The sequence below is a fragment of the Ursus arctos genome, unplaced genomic scaffold (genome assembly GCF_023065955.2).
Source record: "Ursus arctos isolate Adak ecotype North America unplaced genomic scaffold, UrsArc2.0 scaffold_1, whole genome shotgun sequence".
Lineage (NCBI taxonomy): Eukaryota > Metazoa > Chordata > Mammalia > Carnivora > Ursidae > Ursus > Ursus arctos.
In genome coordinates this window covers 96,764,009-96,777,904 of record NW_026622763.1, presented here as the reverse complement: position 1 = coordinate 96,777,904, position 13,896 = coordinate 96,764,009, and the positions used below count along the sequence as shown (strand labels likewise).

The 13,896-nt window shown below is 40.1% G+C and overlaps 1 protein-coding gene across 1 annotated transcript in view; it reads right to left on the bottom strand.

Moving 5' to 3' along the window:
* NYAP2 (neuronal tyrosine-phosphorylated phosphoinositide-3-kinase adaptor 2) overlaps nucleotides 1-13,896 on the bottom strand; it is a 238,856-nt gene that overhangs the window by 56,292 nt on the left and 168,668 nt on the right. Inside the window, exon 4 of the mRNA XM_026491817.4 lies at nucleotides 9,097-9,303. Within this exon, the coding sequence (XP_026347602.4) occupies nucleotides 9,097-9,303 (207 nt within the window). The remainder of the gene's footprint in view (nucleotides 1-9,096; nucleotides 9,304-13,896) is intronic.

The following is a 13,896-nucleotide window of genomic DNA, read 5'->3' as shown; positions in this document are numbered from 1 at the left end:
ACCATAACTGTGTCCCAAAGGTGCCAGACCATGTGAAAAAATGGAAGAAAGAGAAGAGGATATAGTTTGGGAATTATGTAACCACATCAAAATGTTTAATACTAATGGGGTTCTAAAAGTAAATCTTTTTCAGCCACACTTCAGTGAGTGAGCTCTAGGGAACACTCTACCTACCTCCCAGCACCTACTTGTCATGCCAGTATCAAATTTAATATCACTTTCTCCAGGAAGCCTGTCTGAATCACCAGAGAATAAATCATGTCACTGTGTCTAGTATTTCCCCCTCATAACATTTATAAGAATCTTTTATTTTATTTTCTGTCTTCCCTGTTAGACTACACACTGGGAATGTGGCTCTAGTCTACCCTATTTGCCTTGCACACTCTGCACCCCTGCACCTAGCTCCTGCAATGACACAGAGAAGATGCTGGATAAATATTTGTTAGAAAATAAAGACAAAGGGAATGAATGAATGAATGAATGAATGAATGAATGAATAGATGAATGAATGTCAAGTCAGCTATTTACAAAAGGATATGTGTACATTTGGAGGTATCAATATTTTCTTGTGCTTCCCACATCCTTGCCAATCCCAATGAATGGGATTTAAAATGTGAGAGAGATTAAGATTTTTTTTGATAATTCTGTATAATGCAGCAACCAAGTCTTAAAGTCTGCACCTGATCCTTTCTCCAAATTTTATGAATATAGACTCAGGGGAACCCCAAAACAGGCATGGCACTGGCCTAAAATCTTTGTTGGAAAGTACACAAATAAATGAAGCATGGGCTGATGCAGTAATCGTGGTCCTGCAGCCGGTTACATTATATGTATCTAGAGAAAACTCTGTATCATATTTGCAATAAGCTGCACTTTCCAAAGGAAACATTCAGTCTTGGTCCTAGAAAAAAAAATCTGAAACCTTTCCAGTAAAATTGAATGGTAACAGAATAAACCGTGGGCCTACTAGCTATTATAAACCAGCTTTATACCAGGCATTTCTATGCATTTTTTTTTTAAAGATTTTATTTATTTATGTGACAGAGAGACAGCCAGTGAGAGAGGGAACACAGCAGGCGAGTGAGAGAGGAAGAAGCAGGCTCCTAGCGGAGGAGCCCGATGTGGGACTCGATCCCGGAACGCCGGGATCACGCCCTGAGCCGAAGGCAGACGCTTTAACGACTGCGCTACCCAGGCGCCCCTCTATGCATTTTTTTAATTTAATCCTCATAATGACCTACACAGTGAGATTTCCTGCATCTTTTCTATAAATATAGAAAAACTGGAGCACAGCAGTGTTATCTAATTTCCTCAAATCATTCGCACCAAAATATTAATTTATTAACATTGTTGCAAAGCATGGTTTACTTGCACTAAAAATATTAGAGAGTGGAGTGGGGGGACACGTGGCTGGCTCAGTACATACAGCATGTGACTCTTGATATCAGGGTTGTGAGTTTAAGCCCCACATTGGTATGGGCCTACTTAATTAAAAAAAAAAATTAGTGAGACAGAGAGAGAGAGACAGAGAAGAAAACTGCATAGATTTAGTGTTGTGCCAGGAATTATTATCATAAATACTGTTCCACAATTCCCAGTCCTGCCGCCCAATTTAGTGCTGCTCAATGTCTCTCTTTGTGTGCTTGGGACTCTTCCTGGATACAAAGCGCTGAATCCTGAATGTTTTTGAGTTATAGCTGCTAGGAGGTTTATCAGCAAAGTGAGTCATTGATTCCAACATTATCAAGTAGAGTACAGTAAATATGTTTCAGAATTTTCAAGAGGAAAACATCTTTCTTAAAAATCAACTGGTAAAAATGCAGTATTCAAAGACCACACTCTTGGATTCAATCATCATCCCCTTTGTTGAATCCCAGTTTTCTGTTTCTTATATTAAATGTCCCCTATTCAGTTACATCTCCTTGGCAGGCATCCAATCTTAGGCCTTAGGCTAACACCCTAACATCTTTGTGATCTTCCCAATCTTCAAAGAGGTGATTGAAATATGAAGTAGAATTGTGAATGTCTTAGAAACCCTAGTCTGGGGGATTGGTGTGCTAAGTGGTCAGGCTGGAACCTGAGCTCTCACCATCCCCAGCAAACGAACCCATGATCCCCACTTTGGCTGCATTTCTCATGCTTTCTTCTCTGTCTAAATTCATCTCAGTTCAAGGCCCAGCTCAAATGCCACTACTTACAGGAAACTTGCCTGCATTACCCAGTACCAGTGATTCTCTCTGCTCTCTTACAAAGACATTTGGAAAGGTGTCTAGAATCATAGTGATAACTAGTATTTACTTAATATCTGTTGTGCTCCAGACACCATGCTAAGTGTGTTAGTACATTATCTCATTTAATATTCACCTTTAATTCTCAATAGCATCTATGGGTTAGATACTATTATGTCTATCTTTTATGATGGAACTTGGTGACATGATGGGTCATACCCAGTGTTATCACTAATTTAAAAAAAAACAGATTTCAGACTTAAATCTAGATCTACTGGATGCCCAAATCACAGTGTTCAACCACTATCTTACCTTATACTTTATGCATGCTTTTATTTGTCATACAAAATTCACTCTCCAAACGTGGCGTGTGAGAAAGGGCACATTTCTTTGTTTTCTTTAAATGAAATCAAATCAATATATGTTTTTGCTTCCCTGAACTTGTGTGCACAGGACCCTTCTTGGACGTGAAAGTCTGACTCATGAATGGTGGTGGAAAATGTTTCCCTGCAATGGGTCATGAAAATGCCCAGAATTGTTCTGCAGAGCAGAATACTCAAGATGGCTCTTTTAGTCTTCAAACCACACTGGTCGTCATGAGGGAATCTCTTTTCCAAGCATTAAGAGCCCCTTGAAGTACAGAGCTCCATATTTGGGAATTTAGAATCGTAAAGCATAAAGCCCAGCCTCACTGGAAACCCCGTGCAAACTCCAGTCCACCTGCCCTCCATCCCAGTCAGAAGCCAGGTCACTTTAACAGGATGCTACGAAGGGATAGGCTGCTAGTCCTTACTATTCACAGAATGCCATACCTCTTTCTTTCCTAAAGTAAAAAAAAAACTTCCTCCTCTTCCTGATCATCAAAAGCTATTTACCACTTTACCACTCTCGGGGTGCCTGGGTGGCTCAGTCGTTAAATGACTGCCTTCAGCTCAGGTCTTAACCCCAGGGTCCTGGGATCAAGCCCCGTGGGCTCCCTGCTCAGAAGCAAATCTGCTTTTCTCCTCTATCTCTCGCTCTGCCCCTCCCCACTTCCCCCACTCCTGTGCTTGCTCCCTCTCTCACAAATAAATAGAACCTTTAAAATAAAAAGCTATTTACCACTCTTTAATCCCCATTCATCCCAACAGCACATCCTTCTCAAGGAGCTGCAGCTTCTGAAAAATAAAAACCAGGAGGGCGGGATGCCTATTGGCACCTGCTGCTTCTACTATACCCAACCTCTCTGTTTCGGGGTCAATTCTATGCCCCCACCCAGTGGAATGTCACAGCTTGACTTTAAGTCTTACTCAGTTAGAGGAACTAAACTATTCGATTCATTGTTTTTTCCTGAAAATTGAGCTGTATTTAAAAATCAGGAGATTTTGCATAAGAGCAATTACATCTTGAAATCTGGGGTAAACAATTCTCGTGGTGAGCATCAGCTGGCACTGAATAGCTTCTGGCCCTTCGAGAGGCCCCTGTGCTTTCCAGGTCACCTGCATTTCCATCATTCAGTCGGATGTTCATTGGTATGCAATGGATTTTCTCTGCCATGGAGAAATATTTTTCCATGTCTAAGCTTCTAACAAATGTGGAAATATATAACTTACACCAAAAGGGCCTCAAGTTTCCAGAAAAATGGGAAAAAATGCTTTCCTTTGTGGAAGTCAAGAACATTCCCATATACGGAATGTGCAAGCAAAGCACTTTTGTTTTGAAGGAGGCACCTCCCCTAATTCACTCGCTAATATGACAGCCGGTCCTCCTGGCACCTCAGTTCACGTCCCGCGCTGGACCTCCTCAAAATGGCAGACACACACATGGTTGAACACACAGAAACTGAGGTCTTTCCAAGATTTTTCCACATAGAATTTAGCCAAGGCCTTCCAAATTTACTTCCAAAAATGCTTCTTCAGTCTAGCCTGGCAAGGCCAAGCCGCGGAAGGTTTTCTCCCTCTTTGCTCAACCTGTTCACCCCCTGTGGAAAGCTCTCTATACATCTCTACTCAATTAATACTAATTATTATTATTTGGGGGGCACCTGGATGGCTCAGTGGGTTAAGAATCTGCCTTCGGCTCAGGTCATGATCCCGGGGTCCTGGGATCAAGTCTTGCATTGGGCTCCCTGCTCAGCGGGGAGCCTGTGTCTCCCTCCACCCCTCCCCCAGGCTCGTGCTCACATTCCCTTGCATTCTCTCTCTTGCAAAAATAAAGAAATAAAATCTTCTAAAAAAATTATTTTTAAAAAGATCTGACATAATCTTGGCTTAAGACTCCAGTTCTCCATTAAGTCCTCTGTCTTTTTTCAAGCCTGCACTAATTTTCTCTTTTCTGAATTATAACGTACAGTAAACAGTAAATAACAATGAAAATACATTTAACTCTACTAATTAATTTATGTTCATTGTTTTGTGTTATAAAGAAGCAGAGTAAGATCTTTGAGTGGCAGAGACTGTGTTTTATATACCCTGTGTGTGAGCGTTTATCCTCCAGAGACTATTACAGAGTTAGATACAAACTGGTTAGAAACTATTTGTTGATTGATTCAGTGACTGAAATCTGAATTTTTGTGAATACTCTATTTAGTTGTATAACTTCCACTTTTCCCCATTATTTTCATGAGCATTTGGGTCCCAGACCTCCACCGCCTTCAGGAATCACCCTCTGGGGAATCTCTGGTTTACTAAACAACAGTGGCTTTAATAGAGTACCACAGCAACCAGTGGCAATGTTAATTATAATTGAGATCTCCTGACACATTTCTTCGCTTTACTTCAGCAATTCCTCCATTCCTCAAAAGAGCTGTTAAGAGCAGCCATTCCAAGTGGCTAAACTACTTTTGGTAAAGCAATGGTCTGTGACTGGTAGCAATTCGTGTGTGTGTGTGTGTGTGTGTGTGTGTGTGTGTGTGTAATTGGGAGAGAGAGAGAAAAACCAGAGGGAAAAAGTTGGCAGACCGGGGTATGGATAGATACAGGGGTGGAAGAGGTGAAACCTTCTTTCCTCTCTAGTGTTAGGTGTGGACCTGAGTACCTCATTTAGTTAGGGAGAAGGATTATTGGTTGCAGTTCTAGTGTTTCTGATAGGGGCTTAGCAGTTCAGCGACCCAGTGGCAAGGAGACAATAATGGAGAGGAAGTGTGAAGAAAAGGAAAAGAGTAAATACTGACTTTCATTCCAAAGCAGCAAGTCCAAAATGCACCCTTCACTAGTTACTTGCTTATTCTGGACAAAGGCCATCTCACTGATGAGTATCCTTTAACTAGGGCATCATTTGGTTAAAACACAAAAGGTGAGTAAACTAAAAATATTCTCATTGTATACATTTTTGCTAGTGAAGCTATGGCATTGTCTAGTATGGAATTGGCACATTTTAGTTTCTTTCTTTTTAGAAACATTAAAGCTACTAACATAACAAACAAATTTCCCTTTGTCCTTTCCCTCAAAAGAGGTATACGGGTAGATTCAATAGATAAAATTGCTGTGACATATTTGGGAAGGATTGACTTCTAAAAGTTCAATTAATTATAATGCTCTTTTGAGGTTCTTTTTTTTTTTTTCTTTTGAGAGAGAGAGCGTGAACTGGGGGGGGCGGGGAAGCAGGAGAAGGAGAGGGAGAATCTTAAGCCGGCTCCATGCCCAGCACGGAGCCCAATGTGGGGCTCCATCCCACAACCCCAAGATCATGATCTGAGCCAAAATCAAGAGTCAGACACTACACAGACTGAGCCACCCAGGTGCCCCTTGAGTGTTCATGCTGATAGTTTCTCTGGCACATAAGAAACCCTAACTGACATTATTATATATGGGATTCCACATTTGCCCCCGCATTTCACATTTCTTTCAATAGAGATACAAAAAAGTCTTTATCAAAATGTACCAAAAATCTCTTCTTCTTCCACCTTTATCTACATCTTTCATCACCTAAGATGGAGAGTGTGAGGGACTGAAGATATTTATGTCATTTCTTCTGGTCAGTAGACAATTTACTGCCCTACAAACACAGCTGAAAGACCCAGGAGAGCAGATTTTAGATGTCATAAAGCAGAAGAGAGGCTTTGGGAGTCTGCCGTGGAAGAAAGTGGAAGTCTGTTATAAATTCTGTTTACATGCTACATTACTTGGAAGAGTCAGGTCAGTGTCAAAAACATACTGCAGTTTGCCCGTTTTTATGCACTTTTCCAAATGTTCATTAAAAGTTTAATTGCGAACCATCTAATTGTTTCATTTTCATTTATTTCACACATTCTTCTTTTGCCCACACTTTAAAATGTGTGGGTTCCCCGGGGTCTAATCTCAGTTGCCTGCTCTTCTATTCAGAATCATCTAGTCTTAGGGTTCTAACCACCCCAAAGGTCTCTAGCCTCAGTCTGTAATACAGTTAAATCTCTTTAGCTCCAGACCTGTAACTCCAAGTGTCTACTAGCTTCTTAACTAGATGTCCCAGAGCACTTCCAACCTAACATAGTCAAAAATTAAGTCCTGACTTTCCCACCTAACTCTCGGTGCACAGCTCATATTGGTGATTCCTTTTTTAGTAAATAGTCTTCAAGCCACCCCTTATTGAAGCTTTGGAGCCATCATGAATCATTCATGATGAAAACTGAATTGCATTATACCTATCTTAAAAATACTTAAGTGACGACAAAATATCTACCACATAATGTCCAAAACCTAACCATGAAGTGGCAGATACTGTCCATTGCATATGCAACATCATCTTCCCCTTCTCCCTGAGAATATAGACTGTTGCTTTCATTTAGAAGCAGAAGCCCTTTGATTTAAGAGAAAGAAGGGTCCTCTCTAAATTCATGGAAATCCTCCCCTTCACTGACTGATGGGTCCAGAGGACATGTTTCCCAGTTTAGACCAACTAGATGAAAGGGACTCTTTGCTGGGGCATCACGCCCAGAAATGTCAGCTTGTGATCATGAAAAAAAAATCAATAAGGGTAGCAGAAGGGCAGAATTAAAAAAACAAAAACAAAAACACAACAAAACAGAAAGTCCCTGTGTCCTCAATGACATCATTGAATTGCTGCAAAATACCTAGAGCTGCCTGCCTCCAGATCGTTAGCGGAGTTAACAAAAGCCATTATTACTTGAGCCACTGTTAATTGGCATTTTGTTGCTAAAAGCATTTCTAGGTGATACACAGGCCCGTCAGGATTCTTGCTATCTGGTACCAACCTACTTTGCAATTTCTTCCATCAATTTCCCCCCACCTTCCACTCCAAACACACCATGCTCTGTCCCATAGCATTTCAGGTGTTCATCCAGAAAGCCAACTTCTTCTCCATCATCCTCCTGGGGAGCAGCTCTTGATGTATTAAGCTCTAGTTCAAATGTTACATCCTCAAGCGGTTATTATTTTACCCACCCAAACCCCCGATTGTTCGTGCCAAAATCATACACTCTCAGGAAAAATTAATTGATTTCTCTTTTGTTTCACATATTATTTGTATGTAACATTGTATTGTGATGATCTATTTGTCTTTCACTTGACTTTGAGCACCTGAATGCAAGGATGTATTATTGATCACTGTGCTCTCAGACACCAGAACAGTGGCCGTTACCTAACAGACATTCAGGTAATGCTTTTGGTTTTATATCCTAGTCACAATAAGAGTACATATTATTCATATTTTTTGGATAGAACTGGTACAAATTTAAATAATTAAAAAATACTACTAATAAGCCTAAAATTAATCCTAAGTCCCAAATGAATTGTGATGTCAACCTTCTTCTGGCGAGGTATTTTTTTTTCCTACAAAATAGAATTTGTTCCCTATGTTTTTCTTTTTGACAAAATGCACAAATCTTCTCATACACCTATAGTTATTTATACTTTACTAACAAAGACAAATTTTTACTTTCTGCTAAATTCACTCGTCTCTTCTCCAAGATTTTCATGATTCCATCACGAAATAAGTTACATTTTAGGTCTGGGAAAGCTACTGCTCTGCCCCTGCCTGGGTCCTATTCTAGAAATATCCCTTCCCAAGTACAGAGATCATTCATCCTGTTTCAGTTTTAACTTGTGCATGAGTGTCAGAGAGTCCACAGGCTAAATGAAGGTAAATTGCTTTCCACGATGAGTATCAGAGCTGAAAAGAACATTAAAGGATTGGTCTTTTCTTCAGAACCCTAACATTTTTAAGGGATAGAAACCTGAAAACTATAGGAGGTCACTTGATTATTTGTTTTGTCTTTCAATTGACAGCTCTCTGTGAGTCCATCACGTAGATTAATCACTTCAAAGCAAACATATGCTGCTTTTAAAAATTTGATGTTTCATAATATTTATCTATTAACAATGCAAAACTGCATTGCAGATTTTAATTTCAACTTGTGAAATCTAAAGGTGTATTTGATGAAAATGTTCCAACTCTTCTGACTTAGATCTGGAAACTTAGTAGCATGCCCATGGTCCAGCTACAGCAGTCAGATCATCACTGTACATGCTTCATGATATCTACTCTCTCTCCTGCCTTCAGACAGTTTTTGTTACTATATATCCTCACTTTCATTTTCTGTTCATTTTTTCCCAGTTGCCTGAAATCTTTTCTGAAGCACAGGAGGCATAAACTCTAAATCACTTAAACTTTATAAATTAAAACTGCTTTCGATGAGGCCTCTAGATGCTTTGGATGAAATTTAGTACAAGATGTTTCGAGCTGTCAGAGCTGCTTCATTGTACAGCTCCAAGAAGCACTATTCACTTCTCCACCGCCCGTGCAGAAAATGCTCCCTGGAGTGGTGCAATACAGTGTCTCGTCCCTTTGTGTGAAGGGCTACTTATGCTGTCTCTATGAATAGAGACAGCTCTATTTGTGGTTATGGTTCTCCAAGCGATAACTGCATCTGAAAGATCATTATTTTTCTTACCTGAGCTGTGGTTTCCTGCTAACAAGGTGGGGCTCACAGAGCATCTTCCCAGTCTACTGGTGACCACAGGCGGTCCTGGTGTTCCATCCCATTCCTGAGCTTTGATGGGCTCTCTGGAAGATGCCCCGTGGTGCCCTCTTTCTTTGCTGTCCAACTTTGGTAATGGCTCCGTGCTGTGGCTTCGGACTTTCAGTTCCTCTGTCGATTCTGTGTATTAACCAGAATGACATTCTGTTAAACAAAAGTCGAATCCTTCCCAGATTCCTTTAAAACATTAAAGAACGATTTTCTCAAATGCTTTCAATATATTTTTGTCAACTTGGGAGTGTGTTGGGGATTACAACATTTAAATATAACAGGGACAGAGATCACATGGGGCCTTTTTTTCTGAGGTGTGCAGGTTAATATCATTGGGAAATAGTTTTCTCGTTGGAAGAGGAGAACCTCGATGAATCTTGAGTCTTTTAGTAACTCTTGTGCTCAACTTCAAGGAAACCTCTTAAAGAGCATGTCAGACTCACTGTCTTTACTGTCTCATCTTGCATTCATTCTGCCACCCACTCTGAATTCATGAATTCAGCCCACCACTCTGCTAAAACTGCTTTTGCTAAGTTCACCTAGTGTCTCCTAGATGGCAAATTTAGAAAACATTTCTAAGACATTTGACACTCTTTGATTACTCTCATTTATATCTTCCATTCTCTTGGCTTCAATAATGGCCCGTCTTCCCAGGTTTTGTTCTACATCCAACACCATCTCCTTGCCATTCATGTGTTCTCCTCCTCCACGCAACCCTTACATGTCCCCAGGACGCTAGCTTAACCACCATTCTTCTCATTCTATATATACTCTTCCTGTGATTTTTCTTCCAGGATTGTTAGTGATTTCTAAATAGTTTACCACAAGCCTGGGTCATTATCTTGGGCTTAAGACTCATTTACCCAACTGCCTGCTGGGTGAGTCCCTCAGGATCCCCCATGGATAACACAAATTTAACATTTCAGACATTGGACTGACACCACTTCTTACTAAACCAATAGTTCCTCCTGTCCTGTCCAGCCAACCACCCAAGCTAGATGGTCGTATTTCCCTTTCTTTAACTGTTACTCCCCAAACCTATCAGCCAGCGGATTCTTCAGATTTTATTCGTGAACATCTTGCGTTTCCTTCTGCTGCACTTTGTATCATATCTACCTACCTCAGTAACTTTGGTCCTAACTCTAATCATTGCCCGTGAATTATTGCAGCTTGTCTCCTATTCTCTATCCTTGTCTCTCTATAGTATGAGCTCCCTATATTGCCAAAACGATCTGCTTAAAATGCAAATCTAACCAAGTGTATTTTTCAGTGAATGGGTGTAATAGCCATTCTGTTACACATATACAGAAGTGTTTAAAAACACACGTAGTGAAGATGGTTTATGAGTGATAACCACTTGTTACGTTCAAAACAGTGTTGTCTCAGGAAATAGATGTGATAGCCATTCTATTATGCACATAGAGAAGTGTTTAAAAACAAAAACAAACAAAAAATGCAAACCTGTTTATAATGTAGCCTTGACTAAAATCCTTCCAGAAGCCTCCTGTTACCCACAGAATTATGTTTAATCTCCTTATTATGACCCACAAGATTCACCACTATGTCGTTCTTCCCTTTCTTTCAGACTTCATCACTTCCCACCTGAACACTGTATTCAAGGAACACTACTGAATTGGCTGGACCTTCTTCCTCCCTACTCCACTTCCAACTCAAACAAAGCTGTTTTTATGCTACCATCTTCTACCTCATCTGCTTTGAATACCTTTGCATCTTGTCTTTGCTCTGGGAAGGCTCCTCAGTCCTGGTTACTCAATTTAAGTATCCTCTGAAGTCTCCTCCACCCATATCCCCACCCCGTGCTGGCATTTGCTCATCTCTGCTTTGATGTCTTATATCATCTTTCCATGTATCTGCTTTTCCCAAATGGCCATGAGTTCTTGGAAGCAGGGACAAAGTTTTGTTTTGCTTTGTGTTTTCCATTGGTGTCTTCAGCACCTTGCATACTGCTCAATAGGTATTTAATTTATTTACTTATTTAGTAGTTTTCTCAACTCCTCAGGCATCTTTCTGATGTGTGTAGGAAATACAATGTTCCTAATGGAATAAGAGAATGAAGCAAGTGTTATAAATGTATTAAAGTGACACAGAGCTAATAGTATTTTCAAAAATCTGATTATCCAACAATCACAAATTGTAAAATTCACCAAGTTGAAAGTTTCTTTCAAATGAGGTATCACTGGGAAAGACTGCAGTGAAAAAAATCACAGAAATGATTCAGAGAATCTGTATTTTGTTTTCTTTCTATTTAGGTTCAAATACTCATCAACTTGCAGGAGCGTGAGAATACAACTGTCCCACTTTGGTTCCCCATTACCTGAATCTGTGGGGCAGAGACAGAACAGGTTTGTAATGTAGTCAGAAGCCCTAGGTGAGGTCATCTGAGTGGCTCAGCTTTGCAGCCCTGGCATGGTCATGGGCCAGTAACCCACGTACGTCACTGAGCACTTGGGTTCTCCTCTCAAAGCCTCATTTTTTCTTAACTACAAAATAGAGATAACATTAGACAGGTCTAACCTCTCCAATTTCATTGGAAGGATCTAATGATATTCCACATTTTAAAGTATTTTTAAAACTAAATAGTGCCACACATATAAAAGATACTATTAATTTAAATAAACTGTAGCCATTTGTCCTTTATGAATTTATTTAATCTTTCTACATCTGGACTAGATAAACACTGAGAGATTGAAAACATAAACGGAAAATTGCTAGGCCACATATAAAAATAGAACTCCAACCCATTATCTACAATAATGAACCCAGAAATCCAGTCTACTTTCCTTAAGTCAGACTTATAGGAAGTCAGACTACTATCTCTAACAACCAGTCCAGGCAGCCAAACAATAATATGTATAATAGTTGGCCCAAAACAGCCAGGATTTAATTAATAACTGACAGCTTCCCAAATTTTTGCCCCTGCTTCCGACATGGGACCACAAGAGAGAATCAAATATGCATCCCTATCCAATCACATAGGATGCCCTCCTGGTTGGCCTTGCTCGCAGCCTCCCCATGCCAACAGCCTCCATTTGGGGCAAATCTGACGTCTAGCGCTGTTTCCCACTAAGTTTTTCCCACAAAACTTTCTCACTCTTCTCCACAATTCTAAGTGATGGTGGCTAACTGCCTTGCTATAGCAAGCTCTGAATAAACAGCCTTTGCCTGTTCTCATTTGTTGGCTCTTCATTTCTATGCACACTGCTATAGTTCCTTCCAGCTCCAAGAAGCTATGCAGTTGTGTAAACACATGTCATGAATATTATTCTATGAGATAAAACTTAAACCAGGAAGGTAGTCTTATAATAACCTCAGAAAGATTCCTGGCCTTTCAATGGGCCTCGCATAAGGCTGAGTCTCAGTTACACTAAAATCAAATATAGGAAGTAAGAATATTTAAAAAGTGATCCATTCCTGCATAATAATTACAGCAAGACAATTTAACTAACACTTGCTTTTCAATGCCCTGAGTCAAATGGAATAAAACCAGTATCAGAAAAGAACATCGTAGACTATTTCCAAGCTGTTTATTCACAGTTTCAAGGAAAATGTAACTCTGGCTTCCAAATGTCACAGCCTCAAAGCCTAATGACCCATCTGTTTCACTTTACCTTCTCTTCCAGATTTCGAACAAAACATTAGATGCTTGCTTTTATTATCAACGTCTGTATTTTTTTCCACTACCAATCTTAAGCATTTACTATGTCTCCTTCCCTCCCCCCACCCTTTCTCTCTCTCTCTCTCACACACACACACAGAGGCACAGTCTTCTACCACTGGAACTGAAACTAACCAAACTAAAAAAACGCGTACACATAACCTTGGATTCAATGTCTTTCCTGTGGGTTTGGGTAACATTTTTTTTTTTTAAAGATTTTATTTTACTTATGTGACAGAGACAGCCAGCGAGAGAGGGAACACAAGTAGGGGTAGTGGGAGAGGAAGAAGCAGGCTCCCAGCGGAGGAGCCTGATGTGGGACTCGATCCCAAAACGCGGGATCACGCCCTGAGCCAAAGGCAGACGCTTAATGACTGCGCCACCCAGGCGCCCCTTGGGTAACATTTTAAATATGAAAGGCTGAGGATCTGTGTCAAAGCACCTCCACCAACATCAGTTTCTTTGTTCTCATTCAAATTACTTGCCTATACATACTAAGGAAGTGTCACTTAGGTCTCAAACCTCAACTAAATAAAAGCCCAATGTAACATTGGAAACAAAAAGGAATCTTTTTTTTTTCTTTCTTCCTTCTTTATTTTCAAGTCCCAGAGGGTAGGCTTCAGTGCATCTTGGCAGATACATTTAGAGAAACTTGAACAAAAGCGGAAAAAATCATGCTACTCGGACGTGTATGGATGTACCTTACGACGTCTGCCTCCCAGACAGAAGGCAAAGCTGAAAACCCTGGAGGAAAACCGTGAACGTACTAGTGAGCATGTTATTTGGGAATAAATGCAGTTTCCTACATAGATTCATGAGAACCTTCTTATAAAATGCATTTTCTAATTAAAATACTATGCAAATCTTCAAAATAGCTGTTGCAAATAAATGGAGAGCAGACAATCAGACTAAGAAATATATACAAGAAGACATATTGAAACCCCAAAGAAATCTATTCGGAGGAATCAGGAGGTATTTATCCCTATGCATATATCTCAATGTTTGCTTAAAGCCTGAAAAACAAAACTGATGTTAGTACCATAAAC